Genomic DNA, 16,955 nt, shown 5'->3' with positions numbered 1-16,955 from the left:
TGTAGCCCCTTCCCTGTAGGAAGGTCCGGCCTGCAGTTGCAGGCAGGTGGGTGGTTGTTAGGGTATCACCCATGGGTGCCCCTAACTTGGACAGAGAACCCCTCCGAACGAGGCCCATCTTTCTGTGCCTGCTTACATGACCTATTTCCTAGCTACAAATGGCTAGCATTACCTGTTCTAAACATCTGGCTTTACCTGCCTGCTTAGTCACCTTCCCTCTGGCTTCAAACAGCTGGAGGACCCGCCCCCCAGTCCACTTCCATCTGGGCTTCCTCCCTCCCATTTTTTTTTCTGGAAGGATCTGGAGGTACCAGATCCACAAGTTCTGATGTCTTTAAAAGGATCAGCTTGGGAAATAAGGCTCATTTGAGAGCTGCGGCATTCACCTTGACGCTAGTGAAAGTCCAACAGCCAATCCTGTTTTGGCTTCCCACTGGGTACCATGAAGGCCTGTGTCCCCCTGGTAGTGGCCGTGCTCTGCGGCCTGGCCTGCGCTGGTAAGTCACTGTTTTGTGGGGATCACAGGGGCCCTGCATGAAGAAGCAGGTATCGGGGGAACTTGGTGGAGGGAGAGGGTAATGGGATAAGGGAGGGTCAGCTCTGCTCTGAATTCATGGAGCAACTCAGATCTGTCCCCCGTCCAAGGTGGGAGTGGCCTCTGGAGTGGAGTGGTCTGTGTGAAGGGAGTTGCAGGGCTGGTGGACTAATGTCATGGAAACCCCTTCTTGATAACTTGGAAGAGCAACCCCAAACATCCCTTAGTCCAATCTGCTTTTTGATCTCATTGAAGATTTGTTTGTCAGGGCCATTGTGTCATATAAAGCTGGGGCTGTGCTTTGCTGGGTTTGAGTGGCCTGGCTTCCCTTGGTTACTCCCTCCACTGCCTGGGGTGGGACCTGTGTGTGTGGGTAAAGCCTTAGGAGATGAGTAGGCTCAGAGGAAACTGGAAAGAAGAGCCCCTGACCAGGAGGTGGGTCCCGTGCTATGGGGGGCTGTACAAGTGGTCAGAGGAATTGGTCTTTGTCCCAGTGTTAGAGGGACTAAAGCATAGACAAGGGTCCTGGCCCACAGCTACTAGCGGTACAGGGGATGGAATGGGACCAGCAGAGGAACGGGAACACTTTCCTGTTTAGTAGCTGTGCAAAATGCTGATGCTGTTATGTTAATCGGTGGTTATGCTTGAGTAAAACTGAGTGCCAAGGGAGGGGGCTGAGCTGCAGGTGTGGGGAGAATTCTCCTCTGCCCAGAGGACAAAGAATCAGAGCTTGATGCCCATCCCACCCAACCCAGGTGGCTCTGATATAGGACTGTTGCAAAGACTAAATATGATAATGTATAAGAGAAACCATATATGGGGCGAGATATCAATGAATTGGGGCATTGATTAGGATTATAAATATTCCTGGGAGAAACTTACTCTTGGAGTCATTTTCAGTAGGTTGTGAATAAGAAGATCCCTGACGGGATTCCTAAATGGAAAAGCTTTCAAGAGGAAAGCTGTTCCCAGGCCCCCCAACACTGGATGGGATGCTGTACCTCTATTTTGGCACATCCTGCAGAGCAGCCGGGAAATCAGTTCTGTCTGGGCCCTGGGTGGCGGAGCGCCAGTGGGAGCGTGAGGGGGGCATGAGAACGTCTAGCTGAATGTGGAGTGGCATCCAGGTGGGACAACCCAGTCTCAGGACAGGAGAGCAACTGGAGACTTTTGGTCCCTGGGCAAGGCGGGGAGGGGGGCGCGGGGTGAGGATCCCCAAGGGCAGAGGCAACAGTGGCTTCAGAAGTGCAGGTGGAGCCCTGGTCCCTGCGTGTGGTGATCTGATGAGTTGTGGCATTCATGGAGCAGAAGGGTCAAATGGGTGATGGCTTCTTTCCTAAGGTCGGAGGAAAGAGCCTCTGTTCTTGTCTGTCCTGTTCCAACATTCCAGAACTTTGATGCAAGAATAGAAATCACATGGGAGAGTCATCGCCGGCCCCAGGTCCTTGGTTGTTTCAAGTGCACTGAGTCAGGAAGCTGGAAAAGCATCCTCTTGGTTGACTAGGTCTCCATGGAAAAAGCATCTAGGAGCGTTTGTGTGAACAGTAGGCATGAGGTGGGGCACTGGTGTGAGTAGTCGGGGTGACTAGGCGCCTGCGTGTCCCCAGAACAGCACGGTGAGGTGCCTACGAGGAAAAGTCCCGCCCACCCCTCCCCTCCCCCTCAGATCCCAAGGTTGTCTTAAAGCCCATCAAGTTTACAGGGAAGTGGGAAGGATCGCTGGACCGGGCTTCTTACTGGGTTCAAAGTTCTTGAACAAAGATGAAAAGGTCCACTCAGCTCTGGCCAGTGGGGGGTATTCTCCTGAGCGCTGCAGAGCTGACTATTCACATACAGCCCATCTCAACTGGTGTCAGCTGCTGGAATGGAATGAATTCTTTCTTTGGACTCTGCTGATCTAGTCCATTAAAATGTTGCCCTGGTTTGTCTGAATTCTCTCCCTTTCCATTCTGGGTGTACTGCCAGACTGACTGGGCAGGCAGCTGACAGCGCCCTCCTCCCAGGCTGAAAATTTCTCCTTAGATCTTTGCATTCAGGTTCCAAGGAAGCATCATTTAAGATTCAAGAGGAGTTCTCCTGGGCCCGAAGGGACAAGGGAACTTGGGCTTGGTCTCTTTTAGGGACAATGGACTGGATCAGAGGCCTGCCTTCCTGGCCACATTGGAGGCCCCGTACAGTATGTGAAGTTGCCTCGGGACGTGGGTTAACCTTGACCTGACACCTCTTTAATGTAAAGAAAACAGACCTATAGCGATGATGTCAGCTAGGATACTGTCAGCAACACAAATGCGTTGACACCCCAGCCCAAGGGATGGCCCAGCTGAAACCCAGGGAGGGAGTCAGCTACATTAAATATGTCGGCAGGGAGGGAAGAGTGCTCCTGCCAGTCTGAATTATGTGCCACCTTGAAGAGGGGCATGGAATATTGCCACTGTTTATTTATCTAATTTATACGGTGCTACTCTATATCATACATGGTACTAAATGCTTTACAAATATTAACTCATTTGATTCTTATAAATATGCTATGAGACAGGCTCCGTTATTATCACACTTTTACAGACAAGGAAATTGAGGCACAGGTCAAATAACTTGTCCAAGATTACATAGCTAGAAGGCAGCAGAACCAGAATTCTAGGCCCAAGCAGTTTGGTGCCAGAGTCCAGTTTCTTGATTTCTCTGCTCTGCCACCCTCATTAGCAGATTATGAACCCTAATCCCAGGATCCAAACTGGTAACTAAACCCATATGCCTAATATTCCCCTCTGCCCCAATCCAGGCTAAATTGAGATACTATGAAATCACCATCAGACCCAAATCCCAAATCTAATCTATGGCAAAACTGAGCTAATTTCTCCTCTGCTAATCTTGACACATTTGGCACCCCTCAATGTGGTGTTAAACCTACCCCCATTCCTTATCCAGACATCGATACACAATTGTTCCTTTCTCAATACATTTAACTCCAGCCCAAATCTTAACTGTAGCTCTTAATCTAAACCTAACTAACCCCAGCCCTGGCCCAAATTAGGTTTCAGTTTCCTCATTCACACAAATTCCGATGCTAACAGCAATTCTGACTCTGATCTTGACATTCTCCGTAACCCACAGCCTGACCCGAAACCCAGCACTCTCTAAATCCAAACCTCAGGAACCTCAAATGGAAACAAAGCCTCTGTTATCACCCTTAAAGCCTCGCGTGGAAGGAAGGGCTCCCACAGCCAGCTGTGGCCCTAGCTGGTAACCTCTACTGTCTTTGCTGTGGTGGTCATGGTGGGGCTTGTTTTTTTAGGAGTGGTAGTGGGTTTGTACCGTTTCTTTCAAAATTTCTTGTCGTATGCTCCTTGTGACCAAAAGCTTGTTTCTGCAAGGCATTTGGCTGAAGCAAGGGATGTGGTCTGTGGTTACATAACAGAGCTTATTCCAGATGCCGGTTCTCACCCACACCCGCCTCATTCCCCACCCTGAGCATCAAATGCATTCCAAACACTCGAAGAAAGAGAGAGATATGACACAGGGGTAGTGGTGTGCCGAGGAGACCAGAGGAAGGGGAGGGTAGAACAAAGAAGCAGGAGACTTAAACGGGACAGGGCGAAAGGAAGGGGATGGACTTAGAGGGGACAGGGCAAGTGGGATCTTTGGAGCCCCAGTGACATGCCTTCATCCACAGGACAGGTGAGGAGTGGCCTCCAGGCCACGCCCAGCCCACAGACCTGTCTTTGATCTGCCTGAATCTTTTAAAAAAAGTTGGAACACTTCACATAAAAATTAAAGCTTCTCTTGAAAAACTGGAGTTTCTATCAACACGGAGCCTACACGCAAACATGGCAGCGATTGGCTGGAGCTGATACGTAGTGGCTGTCACTTTCAGGCAGAGCACTACTCTCAAGTTTGTCACCGTCCCCACCTCTTCCGAATGTCTTCCTGCTTCTTTACCCGTTTATGTCACAGATCTAGCCCCGGCAGGCATTTGAGTTTGTGGTCCTGGTTCATATTATGAGCCCTGCAATATTTGGTGGGTGGTGGGTGGTGGGTGGTAGACAGGGGGCAGTGGGAGGTTCATGTCGTGCAGGGGAGGCTGTGGCTGTACTTCTCCCTTGAAGACAGCCATGAGCCTCTCTGCCAGGTGGAGCCCCTGCCCTTGCCTGTGAACCCTCCTGCAGGGGGTGCCTAGATGAGGAGAATAGCATTCCCACAGAGCTGAACTGGTGACCTTGACTGCCCATAGGAGAAACGGGGTCATGTGCATCTCGCTGCCACGAGAAGTTTAACCGGGACGCTGCCTGCCAGTGTGACCACCGGTGTGCCTCGCACTCGGACTGCTGTGAAGACTATGAGCACCTGTGTACAGGTGAGACTCCTAGGGGGTGAAGGGTCTGGAAGGCACAGCGGCCTGGGCCATGTCCGTGCCCAGCCTGCCTGAGGGGCCGCTGGTGTGGGTGTCCAGCGGTCACCAGAGCAGGGTTCAGGACCCATGACGGGGCTCAAAGAGCCTGGGACGAGGGCACTGAGCGGCACTGCAGGGCTCAGGGATTTGGCCACTACTTGTCTCAGATATTCTAGGATGTCCCCAATGTAAAACCCTAACTTAAAATAAAATAGATGCCATTTACCTCAATTATCTATCTGATAATAATATCTTGAAAATATAAGTAATTCCAAAAAAAAAAAACCAAAAATATTATTTTGGCATGTATTACGTTACCAATTGTTATTCAACACTTTAAATCACAAAAGTATGAAAATGGCAGTGACCTTTGCCAATTTGCATGCCACGAGGAAGACGGCATGGCATCACAGTGACCGTCACAATCCACACCACTGTTCCTGTTGTGAGTAGGCTGAGAGGCTGCAGCACCTCCAACCTGTCTTGCCCAGTACAGCAATTAAATGACACATGCACTGCTCTCAAGAGCCAATCATTCTTCTGCTGCTTTAATGGCACAGTTTTAAATGAGTCATCTTTAAAACTCATTTAAAATAATCCCCTTCTTTGTATGCTACCAATGTTTTAGACTTCCAGGACAAATGATCTTCTGTTTTGTGATACAAAGAGTTGCTTAGATCACCATCAAACCATGTGTTCTGATTCCCAGTTTGGAAAACATGGTCACTGAAGCCATGGCCAGGTAATGGCAAGACCACTGCGTATGGTTGTGCAGGTTGTGCGCTGTACAAGGGTACCTGGCTGAGAAGGCAAATTGGACCAGAATTGAATCTCTATCCTTCTTGCTAAGCCATGTGCCTTGGTACCAATCTGTGTCTGTTGAGACTCTTGAAAAGTGCCTTTTCCTAATTTACTCAAAGGTGGTTATCTGCCGACTCAGTCATGTGCCTACAGAGCTGCTTCAATCAATTTATATGGGAACAGCACATATATGTATATACTAGCAGAAGTTCTGCTGATCAGGCTCAGGCAGGGAGAAGCAGGCTCGGAGCTCACCGGCAGATTCAGAGCCGACCCCTTTTCTGCGGCCTCTGTGCCCCATAGAGCAGACACACGAAGGCCTGTTCACCTTGGACCCTCAGGCTGGCACTTCCAGCTAGAGACAACTCTCAGCTTAGAAGCCCTTTCATCTCTAACGCTCTGATTTGCAACTCAAAATATTATAAATGGTGGCTGAGACTCTAGATCAGCTCACAAAAGTCTATTAGCATAAAACGCGGCTGAGTTAGGAACCCTGTCAGCATTTAGAACACAGCCTGGCACAGGGTAAGTGATCTGAAGATATTTTTTTGCCTGACTCACGGTTCTGATGATAGTAACATACGGATCCCCCGTGAAATCCCTAATAGATTCTGAATCACTTTGTAATACCATTGTTTCTTTGGGGGAAATTATTCCCCTGTGTGATGAGAGAGGAGCTCTGAGTCCCCAGGAACATTCCTTCTCTCCCTCCCCACCCCCACCACACCCTTCTCAGCCCCGAGTGGAGACTGCAGTCACTAAGCTTGCAGGCAGATGGAATGGAGCAACAATAGGAATGTGCTTTTCTAAACACGCCCTCCCCCCACACACAGCCTTTGTGGCCATTGTCAAGTGTTGCAAAGAAAGAAGGGAAGCTGGTCTCTCAGGAAACAGTTCTTATTCCTGGACGGCCTGGGAGGAGTTCACCCTTGACTCCGACTGGAAGTTAGTTTAGATGTTCCTAAGTGAGGGTCTTGTCATTTGGAGAGTGTCAAGCCTACCCATCTACCAACTTCCATGAAAGAAAAGTCACAACCAAAACCTGAGTGTTCAATCCAGGAGGGACCACCTCCTGCCGTCCTCTCCCCTTTTTACACATGAGCACACCGAGTACCAGAACAATAAAGTGGAAAGGAGGGTTGTCACCTGGGGAGATTCTTTTCACTTTTTATAAGTTTTCAGTGATCTGTCCCCTTCTAGTATCTTCCATTATCAGTTTTTCTCCTCCTTCACTTGGTATTTGTTCATTGTACCCTAGCTCTTGTTTTATATTTTCTTCCACTGTATATGCTTGTCCCTGAGGCTTGGAGAACTGAGAACCAGAGATAAAGGGGAGGGAACCCTAAGGGATGGTTGATGACTTTACTTCTCTGCCCTTCAGCTGATGAGGACCCCGAAGAGCCAGAGCCATTCCTGGAGCTGGAGGAAGAGATGGAGGCGGCCCCAGCTAGCAGTGAGTCTGCCTCCCCAAAGGGGGCCTTCAGGATAAAGGAGGAGGGACATGAGAGGGCGGTAAGGGAGGGGCAGCCATACCAGAGGCAACAGGCCCAGACCTAAGCCAGACAGACCCCAAATCCAGTACGTGGAGGTAGTAAGAGGGGCTCGGAGGACTCTTTGGGCTTGGGTGGCTGCAAGCCTGGGGACCTCAGCAGCCTGGGGAGTTTGACAGGAAAGAGACTCTGAGGCCTGCAGAGAGGCCAGAGGGGGAAGTGGAAGAGATCTTATTTTTAGAGTGGGAAGATTATAAAAACAACAGGCCAGAGAGCAGAGTTCAGAATCAGAAAGGACTTCCTGGCTGTGAAGGGTGTGCACCAATGAAGCTTGTTTGTTTTCCTTCCCTGGAGATCTTTACCAGACAAGTAAGGAGAGCAAGGCTGAGAAGGGAACTAGCCATGACAGAGCGACCTCTAGAGGTCGGCCCAACACCCCTCCCCCGCTTCCCCACTGCCCCACCTTCTCCCTGTTCTTTCAGACTTGTACTCAGCACCCAACTCCTGCCGGGGCCGCTGCCAGGAAGCCTTTGACAAGCACCATCCGTGCCATTGCAATGTCCGCTGCCCAGAGTTTGGGAACTGCTGCAAGGATTTCGAGAGCCAGTGTGGCCAAGGTCAGTCTCCTGCTCCCTCTAGGAACAGAGGGACTCTCTAGAGCGATACTTCTCCAAGTGGGGCTCCTGGGCAGGCAGCATCAGCATCATCTAGGAATTTATTAGAAATGAAAACGCTGGGGCTTCACTCTGGACCTACTGAATCCAAAACTCTGGGGGTGGGGCCCACCCATGTGTTTTAACAAACCCTCCAGGTGATTCTGATGCACGCCAAAGTTTGAGAACCTTCATAGAGGAAGGAGGGAGCGTGGACATTCTGTGGACACACTGTGGGCAAGGCCATGTGCTGATTTTAACGATCCTTTAGGCCCAAGGCCCCTGTCCTCTGGCCACTGGGCTGCCTGATCGCAGCCCCTCTCCCTCGCTGCCAGCTTCTGGCAGGTGCCCAGAAGGGGATGCACTCAGATAGTAGCCTCCCCCGGCCTCCCTCTGGCTCTGAGACACCCCTCCCTCCAATTTCTCCCAGAGGGCTTCTCCCACAGCAGTGACGCCATAACCAAGGAGGAGCTGCAGGGCATCTCTGAGAAGATCTACACGGTGGATGCCAACAAAGCCCAGAAGGAAGATATCATTCTCAACAGTCAAAACCACATCTCACCCTCTGAGACCAGAGACCAAGTGGACCACTGCCCGGAGCCGTGAGTTCCCTTCATGCCTCTTACTGCAAAGTCTCTCCCCCGAGTTTGCTTTTTTTTGATGCCTCAGCTCTTTTCTCCTCCAGGCAGGCAGGATCAAAGGGAGAGGAAAAAAAAATATGTCTCCAGAGACAAAGCCGTCTTGAGGGACTGTAGGCATCCTGTCAGGAGGGTTTATGTGATTGGCCAGGCTGAGAACACAGCAAACCTTCCAAGAGCTAAAGTGTAAGAAAAGAGCGACCTCAGGCATGGCCTTCAAGCGTATCTGAAGTTCCTACTCTGCTCCTGAACCCAACCTGCGCAGGCCTGTCCCGGCCGGTCTGACCGTTCCTGGAAGGGTTTCTATTCCATCTCAGGCCTCTCACTGGGCCTCCTTCCGTCTCTTCAGGCTGTTCACGTATGTCAATGAGAAGCTGTTTTCCAAGCCGACCTATGCAGCCTTCATCAACCTCCTCAACAACTACCAGCGGGCAACGGGTCGTGGGGAGCACTTCAATGCCCAGCAGCTGGCTGAGCAGGACACCTTCCTCAGAGAGGTCATGAGGACGGCAGTCATGAAGGAGCTCTATGGCTTCCTCCATCACCAGCGTGAGTGAGCCCTCCCCAGGTCCCACGAGGCAGTGCTGAGGGCTCAGGTCTGTGCACAGGAGAACGAGGCATCTCTGGGGGCTTCACGGGGGGGAGGTTAAAAGCGCAGGTCGGGACTATGTGGAGCCTGGTATACATTTGGAAGGGGACAGGGAGGGGGCCAGAGAGGAGCCCAGAGAGATCAGGGACCCAAACAGGAACCGGGTCCTCTGGAAGTCACCCCATCTTTTGATTTACTCTCAGTTGCCTTGTTTATCCCCCCAATCCCTGGAGCAGTCTCAGGGTTCTCTGCAGGGGTGGGAGCCTCCCCACTCCATACAGGGCACTGGTCAGCCACCTCAGCTGATCCCAAAGTCAGCACCGCTTTCTAGGCTTGCAGAGTTCCCCATTCTGCTCCCTCCTCCTCCAGAGAGGAGGTCAGCCCACGCCATGATTTTGCTGGGAAAATAGCAACAGAAAGTCAACAAAGGTTCAGAGGGGGAAGTTCTGCGGGGAAGGGTTCTGGTTGGAGTGGCTACAGACAGAGATACATTTGAATCAGACCAAAAAAGGTTGGGGCTGCGGGAATTCTTGGCCTGCGTTGTGTTTGTCAGTGTCCTCCAGATTCCTTTCCTGAAGTCCAGGCAGCTGGGCTTTGCCTCAGGGGCGGCTCCCGTTCTGTCCAGGTCTTTCCTCCCCGGCTGTGGGATGGCCTCTGCTCGGCCCTGCGACGTTCCATCCACAGGAGAGTTAGTAAGTGCTCTGTTTTTAGGTAAAGCCAGGGACACACAAGTAATCCCTATGAAGAGGACGCAGTCCTGCACTGCCTCCTGGTGTTCTCTTTGTAGGAAGCACAAGAGAATCTTGGAGGTCAAGACTGAGACCTTCAACTTTTCCAATGAGAGAAATGGAGGCCCAGATACGCTAGGTACCTTGTCAGAGGCCACAGAGGAAGTTGTAAGCAGAGCCAGGCTGGGACCCGGGGTTCCAATACCGAGGCCAGGCTGTTCCATTATTCACCTTGTTTTCAGCCTTCTCCCTGTCCCTGCCCCACTTGTCCTTAAAGATATAGCTCACATCCCACTGCATTTAGGAAGCTGCACTTGCCTCGGCTCACAACTGGCTTTCCACATCTCTTCAGAGGTCAAGGGTTTGGGGTATGGCCCAAAATAAACTTGGGCCAGAGAGACTTGGTTTGACTCCAGGCTCCCGCCACTTGCTAGTGGTGTGACCTTGGGCAAGTTATCTTACCTGTCTGAGTCTTACCTGTGAAATAGGGTCTTGGAGGATTAATGCATGTAAAGCACCCAGTGGAAAAAGCCTGGCACCAAGTTAAGTGGTAGCCATTCAGACTGTGAAACCATTCTTGGTTATTTTGTGTATGTTTAGTCTTGTTTTCCAACTGTATTTTAAGTCCTTGAAAGGGAATGTCTGCTATCTCTTTTGTATCCTCCACACACAATTCTGGGCGTCAACAGTCAATATTTGATGGCTCCCTAACTTAGATCCGCAGCCCGGATCCTTCCCTTGGGTGCCGACTGCCTTTTTGACATCTCCACCTGCCTATCTAACTGGCACCACTTAGATCTTAGTGTAAAGAGAACTCAGGGTTCCTGCCACTTCCTCCGTTTTCCCCCGTCACGTAAGTGACACCATAATTTATCTAGTTGCTCAGGTCATGTGCAGAAGTACAGGAGTTATATTTGATTCTTCTCTTTGCCTTATTGCTCCCCACTCCCATTTTCTCCACCAGTGACATCTATCACTTCCACCTTCAAAGTCTATCCCTGATCTGCCTGCTTTTCACCCGTCTTCCATGGCTGCCACCTCAGTCTAAGCCACCATCACCTGTGACCTGGACAAAGCATTAGCCTCAAAACTGGTGTCTTTGCTGTTCATATGTCCCATGGACCTTTTTACACAACCAGAGTGATCCTTTAAAAACAAAGCTCCTAGCAGGGAGGGCCACGTCCACTCCCTAGCACACAATTTCCCTTCAGTGGCTCTCCCACCACCAAGAAGCTATAGAATCATTAAGAGATTGGTCTCTGGAGCTAGATTCTGTGGGCTCGAGTGCTGTCTTTACTCTTATTTACTGTGTCGTCTTGCATGAGTTATATAATCTTTGTTTGCCTCAGTTTCCTCATCTCTAAACTGGGGATAATTGGTACCAACCTGATGTGAAGATTCAATGAGAGGATTGAAAGCACTTAGAACAGTGCCAGGCACACAGCCCACGCTCAGTAAATCTAAAACAGTTTTGTTATTATTAGTGTTCGACTGGCAGGCAACCCTCTAGCCATGGCTTCTGTGTTCTGTCCACTGCCTACCTCTCCGAACCCCTCTCCTCCTGCTCCCCGCTCCCGCTCACTCTGCTGCAGCCACATGGATTTTCTTTCACTTCTCTGAACACCAAGCTCAAGTCATTCTGCACTTGCAAGGAGCCTCTGCACTTGCTGTTCCCTCTACGTGGAAGACTCTTTGCTCCAGATCTTTGCAAGGCCAGCTGCTTATCCTGCAGGTCTCTGGGTAGTGCGACCTTCTCAGGGAGGCCTTTCTGATCCTCCTTTCTAGAAAAGCCCCCTACCCCCATCCCCATCTTCAGTCATCATGGGATAATCGGCTTTATTTTCTTCCTAGCACTTATCTGAACTCATATTGTTTAGTTACTGTTTTATTTGTTTGTCTCCTCCACTGGAATGTAAACTATAAAGACAGGGGGATCTCGTCCCTCTGATTCCCTGATGAATCCTCAGCCTTTAGCTCTGGGGCTGGCACAAAGCAGGTGCCCCAGAGATAACTGTTGAATGAACAACTGAATCTATTTGTTGGTAGAACCCATATGTCTCTTGACGTGCTGGAGTGGGTGGCCCTTCCTTGCTTTCCAGGATCTAGCCTTGCTTCCCACTCTCCTAAGTGCTCTGTGTTCCTCCCCCCAGACCGCTACAGCTCAGAACAAGAGTTCCTCAACGACTTGAAGAACATGTGGTTTGGGCTCTATTCAAGAGGCAGTGAAGAGGGGGACTCAAGTGGCTTTGAACACGTCTTCTCAGGTGGGACCACTGTCCTTGGAAAGAAAGAGTTGGAGGGATGAAGAGAGATGGCTTCCCTCAGGAGCAGGGCAGCGTGGGCATTGATGAGTCCGCGGCCACACCAGTCAGCAGGGAGGGCCACGTCCACTCCCGGGCCAGGAGGGAGGGGTCTGAGGAACAGTCTCTCTGGAGTATTTAAGGGAGAAAGAAGACCAGATACTGGGGCTCCCAACGGGCACACGTAGGAAGGGAGACCTGTTTGGGGCCATGGCTGTTTGAGGACCTCTGGATGGTCAGCTGCTTCCCAAGAGGACCTTGGTCTCTCTCCCCACTGCCCGACCCCATAAGCCTCCCACCAAGTCTGGCTTGCCTCTGGACAAATGGATGAGAGGAGTATCTCAGATTGGTCACCAGGAAGAGGAATTATCCCAAGGCCTTGAGCTGAAAGTGTGTGGGGGGGCTGAAGTGAAAGTTAGGGATGCAAGGGACTCTGGGAAGTCCAGGCAAGGGGCTGAGCAGGCGGGCAATCTAGGAGTCAGAGACTTGAGGAAGGGTGACAGCCCTGACACGGAAAGGGGAAAGGAGCTGGAGGGTAGGCCCAGATCACCCACCGTGCACTCTTTATTTGTAGGTGAAGTCAAAAAAGGCAAGGTCACTGGCTTCCATAACTGGATCCGCTTCTACATGCAAGAGAAGGAGGGCCTGGTTGACTATTACAGTTACATCTACGACGGGCCTGTGAGTACTGAATGCTGACCCCAGGGGCTGGAAACACCGTGTTAGTACCCAGACTTCCTGCCCTTATTCTGCATTCTGAACAGTCAGGCTTGTCTCTCACCCTGACCCTCATGGCAGCCTAGTGGGGATTGTGAATATGACTTCCCCAGCTGCTGGACAGCGGGTTTAGCCAGCCAGGACACTGGGATTCCCTTCCAAACCGTGAAGGCTTCACTACGGTAGGGGAAGGAGGCAGAGGGTATCATCTCTGGATGGGAGGACGGGGGCAGGGGAGGATTCTCGGAGGAGAGAATGAAAGACGTGCAGTTACCTCCTGCCTGAATTTCCTTAGAATGTGGTGTCAGCTGGAAGTTTCAGTCTGGCTAATCTGAGTTAAACTCCTTATATTTAAAAAAAAACAACAAAAAACAAAACCTTTGCTGCCTGGTATCAGGAAATAATTTGGGGACAATAAATGGTCCTTCTCTCCAATATGTGGGAGCCACAGGGGACAGTTTTGTCCCTGTTCCCCAGGTATCAGTCATATGGATGCTAACTAACTCTGGCCTCCCTGGGAGGTCTGCACTGGCAGCCCCAGACAGACGGTCTGAGTGGGGTTTATGCATCATAGCAGGGCAGACTGTTTATTCTGTTGATTTAAAGAATCCAGCCTCCCTGGAAAGCTCACACAGACCCCTAATGGGCCCTTAACAAATCCTGCTCTCTGCTGCCATTCTCCCCCTCCCCCAATCTGCCTCCACTCTGTGGCCTTCACCAGATACCCTTTCTGTCCCCAGTGGGAGTCTTACCCCGACGTGTTAGCCATGCAGTTCAACTGGGACGGCTACTATAAGGAAGTGGGCTCAGCTTTCATTGGCAGCAGCCCTGAGTTTGAGTTTGCGCTCTACTCCCTGTGCTATATTGCCAGGCCAGGCAAAAGGTAAGCACTGGGCCAGCCAGGCCTGGGAGCGGGCTGGGGCCACAGGCTATCCTCAGCCAAGACCATTGGGAGACCTGGATTCTGCCACTCGGTGGCTCGGACGGCATGGACAAATCACTGTTCCGGGCCTGTTTCCTCACTTGGGAAATGAAGCAGTTAGATTAGATTGATGGCTACGAAACTTCATCTTAGTAGCAGAACCTTAATACATGAAACACTGAGAAATGGAGTTGCCCAAGCACTCCAAGCTTCTCTAATTGACCCCCGGGGCTGCTTGGGGGAACCCAGAGAGTACAGTTGAAACCACTGGGCTTCATGTTCTCTCACATTTAAGGACTCTGGGTCCTGCTACTTTTGAAACTCTAAGTGGACATTTAATTCCTGGGGGTTCAGCTCTGTGATTTGGGATTTTAGAATAATACTGTTCTGGGAAAGATGAGGAGCAGCGTTCTTTAAGTAGAAAATAAGACACACATTTTGAAAGGGCTGCCTGGACGTGGGGAGCTGGAGGCAGGGCTGACGCAAGCTGTGGCAGCTCTCTCAGAGGCCTTTTAAGACGGGGTGGAGCCCTTCTGCGTGGGTTGTGCTTGATTCTTCCCACCTAGGGACCGAAGGCAAGTGAAGCAGGTCCTCATGATTTGATGATCTTTCCCCACAGGTGCCAGTTAAGCCTGGGTGGACATCCCTTGGCCATTCAGACCTATACCTGGGACAAGTCCACCTACGGAAATGGCAAGAAGTACATCGCCACAGCCTACGTGGTGTCTTCTACCCAATAGCGCTTCAAGCCTGAAAGGGGCATGAGGGCACTGAGAGCTTTTGCAGGACTGAGGTGCTATCTGCTCTGGGCTGGAGGGGGGATGGAGGAGACTGGGAGGGATTCCCAAATCCAGAAATGTCCATACGGGAAAGAGAGAAAAGATACAAATTAGAAAAATGCAGAGAAACAGTCAACTCTTTGTCCTCCAGCCTTTTGGAAACAGCATTCAGACAGAGGAGGTGGGACCCTCCATAGCTCTTTGCTCTGCTGGCAGCTGAAACTGTGAACAAGTCCTTGACCACTCCAGGTCTCATGTTTCCTTTTAGTGTAAAGGGAAAGGATTTGCACCCTATCCTGTTCTGGGGGTTGGTGAGAGGGCAAACCTGATTGATATCATTACTGTGAAGGTGTTATCAATTGTTCTTAGGAAGAACGGCTGATAGAAATTCGAGATTACTACAATGGCTGTTATTGTACACAGCTCTGCAAACTGTGATTCAGCCCTGTGTTGGGGCCTCAAAGAAATCAGGTCATGGAAATCAAGCATGGTGTATTCCAGCATTGGAGCCTCTCAAAACAGGGTCTGGGAGAACTTCAATGCTGGACAGAGAGGGTCATGGGTTGGCGTAGTGAGTGGGCTGGGGAGGAGTCGACTTCTCCTGGCCTCAGGGTTTTCGGTAATTTAGTAACTGCAGCAAGAATCTTCCTACTTACTGGCATTTAGTGCAGTCCCAGAGCTGTATTTTGGTCCCAAATAATGTATGAAAGAGTTCCCTCGTAGGAGACAGCTTCTGCATCAGAAGAAAGGAGCCTGTAGCTTGGTGTCATTGGTATAATTGTTTTAAGACTTATCCGGCAGCCATAATTTGCATAAACTCTAGAATGGAAGACCAGGGAGACTGGGTTTCAATCTCAGTTATGCATCTCCCCCAATCCCACTGGGAACCAGTTGCTGTCCCGCAGAGCCAGGCTTGAACTATAGTCTAGAGGTGAGGATCTCCAATTAAAGGCATTTAAGAAAATTTGAAATATGTCTCTTCTTTGTAATTGGCCCCTTTCAACTGTCTAGCTCCCTTCCTTTTCCCTGGAGCGGGGAGTGGGAGAGGTGGGGGTCTGGGAGTGATGCTTCTGGCTTTAGTGTCTCTTCAGGATGTCTTGGAGAATGTGGTATCTCGGTGAGGTCCCTGAAGACTCACCAAGTCTCTCTAGCCAAGATGGGGAGAGACTTCTTCCTGGTGGACTTGTAATACAAAGAGTGGAAGGAGTGTATTTCTGCCTTTTGGTTCCACATGTAAGGAGCTTGGAAGTCACCACTCCATCCTAACAACTGAATGGACGGAAAAACCAATAATTCTTCTTGGATCCATAGGAGAAGGGAGGACACAGGCAAACCACAGCCCTCAAGGTTGGAAAGACAGGCGAATATAGAGAGAGACAGTTTATTGGAACAGAGACTCTGGAGAAGACACCAGTGTTGGAGCAGGAACAGCTGGACTATAATTGATAAATTGCTGGAGGCTCAGGGTAGGTGGCGCTGAGAGTTAATTCCAGGTGGACCCAGTCATATGAGCCCCCACAATATGGTGAGATTTACCTCCAGGAGTCCGACTAGGTTTCCATACTAAATATCTGAGAAAAATCCCCTCACACTTCTGGCACAGCCAGGAGAAAAGAACCCATTTAAAAATACATCCTTCCTAACAAAGCCTGTCCTGAGGGGAAACTAATTCACTAGAGTCTGACTTGCTGGGGTAATATCAGAGCCTAACTGATGCGGAGAAGGAAAATACCCAACTCCAGCCTACTGTAGCCATCTGTCCCATGTCAGGGGGAAGAAAAAAACCTGAGAAAAACCTGTGAAGTTCACAGTCCAGAAGAATAGGCTCACTAACAGCCTGAGGCCTTTTAGCGATGGGACTATATAAAGTTTCTCCTCCCCCACACCTCACCACCACACTACTAAAAGCCTATTTATAGCACTTCCTTTGACTGGTATGTCATGTTTGGCCATCAAGAAAAAATTATAAAGTATACCTAAAGACAAAAAACACAATTTGAAGAGACAGAGCAAATATCAGAACCAGACATGGCAGGGATATTGGAATTATCAGATTTTTTTAGGGTGGCGAAAATACTCTGTCTGATATAAATGTAGCTATATATATGGTCATTGTCCAAACCCCTTGCACGACACCAAGGATGAACCCTTACTTAATCTATGGCCTCTGGGTGACTCTGATGTGTCAATGTAGGGTCATCCCTGGTAAAAAAAACACACGTGCCTTCTGCTGAGTGGTGTTGATTGTAGGGGAGGGCTATGCGTGTGTGGGGGGCACGGGTATATGGGAAATCTCTGTACCTTCCTCTTAATTGTACTGGAAACCTAAAACTATTCTGAAAAAATAAAGTCTTAAGAAAAAGAGTGGAAGGACATTGCACACAGACAATGAAGAGGTAAATGGAGACCGATGGTC

The 16,955-nt window shown here is 50.1% G+C and overlaps 1 protein-coding gene across 2 annotated transcripts; it reads left to right on the top strand.

Moving 5' to 3' along the window:
• The first annotated feature begins 342 nt into the window (after positions 1-342).
• ENDOU (endonuclease, poly(U) specific) lies at positions 343-16,623 on the top strand. 2 transcript variants are annotated; one of them, XM_033118665.1, is made up of 11 exons: positions 376-497; positions 4,206-4,550; positions 4,764-4,886; positions 7,105-7,176; positions 7,696-7,830; positions 8,297-8,468; positions 8,854-9,053; positions 11,972-12,085; positions 12,696-12,802; positions 13,579-13,721; positions 14,380-16,623. In XM_033118665.1, exons 2-11 carry the CDS (start codon positions 4,532-4,534, stop codon positions 14,498-14,500), a joined length of 1,206 nt encoding a protein of 401 aa, XP_032974556.1. In that variant the 5' UTR covers positions 376-497; positions 4,206-4,531; the 3' UTR covers positions 14,501-16,623. The 2 variants fall into 2 exon arrangements, with proteins under 2 accessions (XP_032974555.1, XP_032974556.1); XM_033118664.1 differs by lacking the exon at positions 4,206-4,550 and having other exon boundaries at positions 343-497.
• Positions 16,624-16,955: the final 332 nt, after the last annotated feature.

The sequence above is a fragment of the Rhinolophus ferrumequinum genome, chromosome 10 (genome assembly GCF_004115265.2).
Source record: "Rhinolophus ferrumequinum isolate MPI-CBG mRhiFer1 chromosome 10, mRhiFer1_v1.p, whole genome shotgun sequence".
NCBI classification, from domain to species: domain Eukaryota; kingdom Metazoa; phylum Chordata; class Mammalia; order Chiroptera; family Rhinolophidae; genus Rhinolophus; species Rhinolophus ferrumequinum.
Note: the sequence above shows the minus strand (reverse complement) of the source record. Positions and strands in the feature narration are given on the sequence as shown.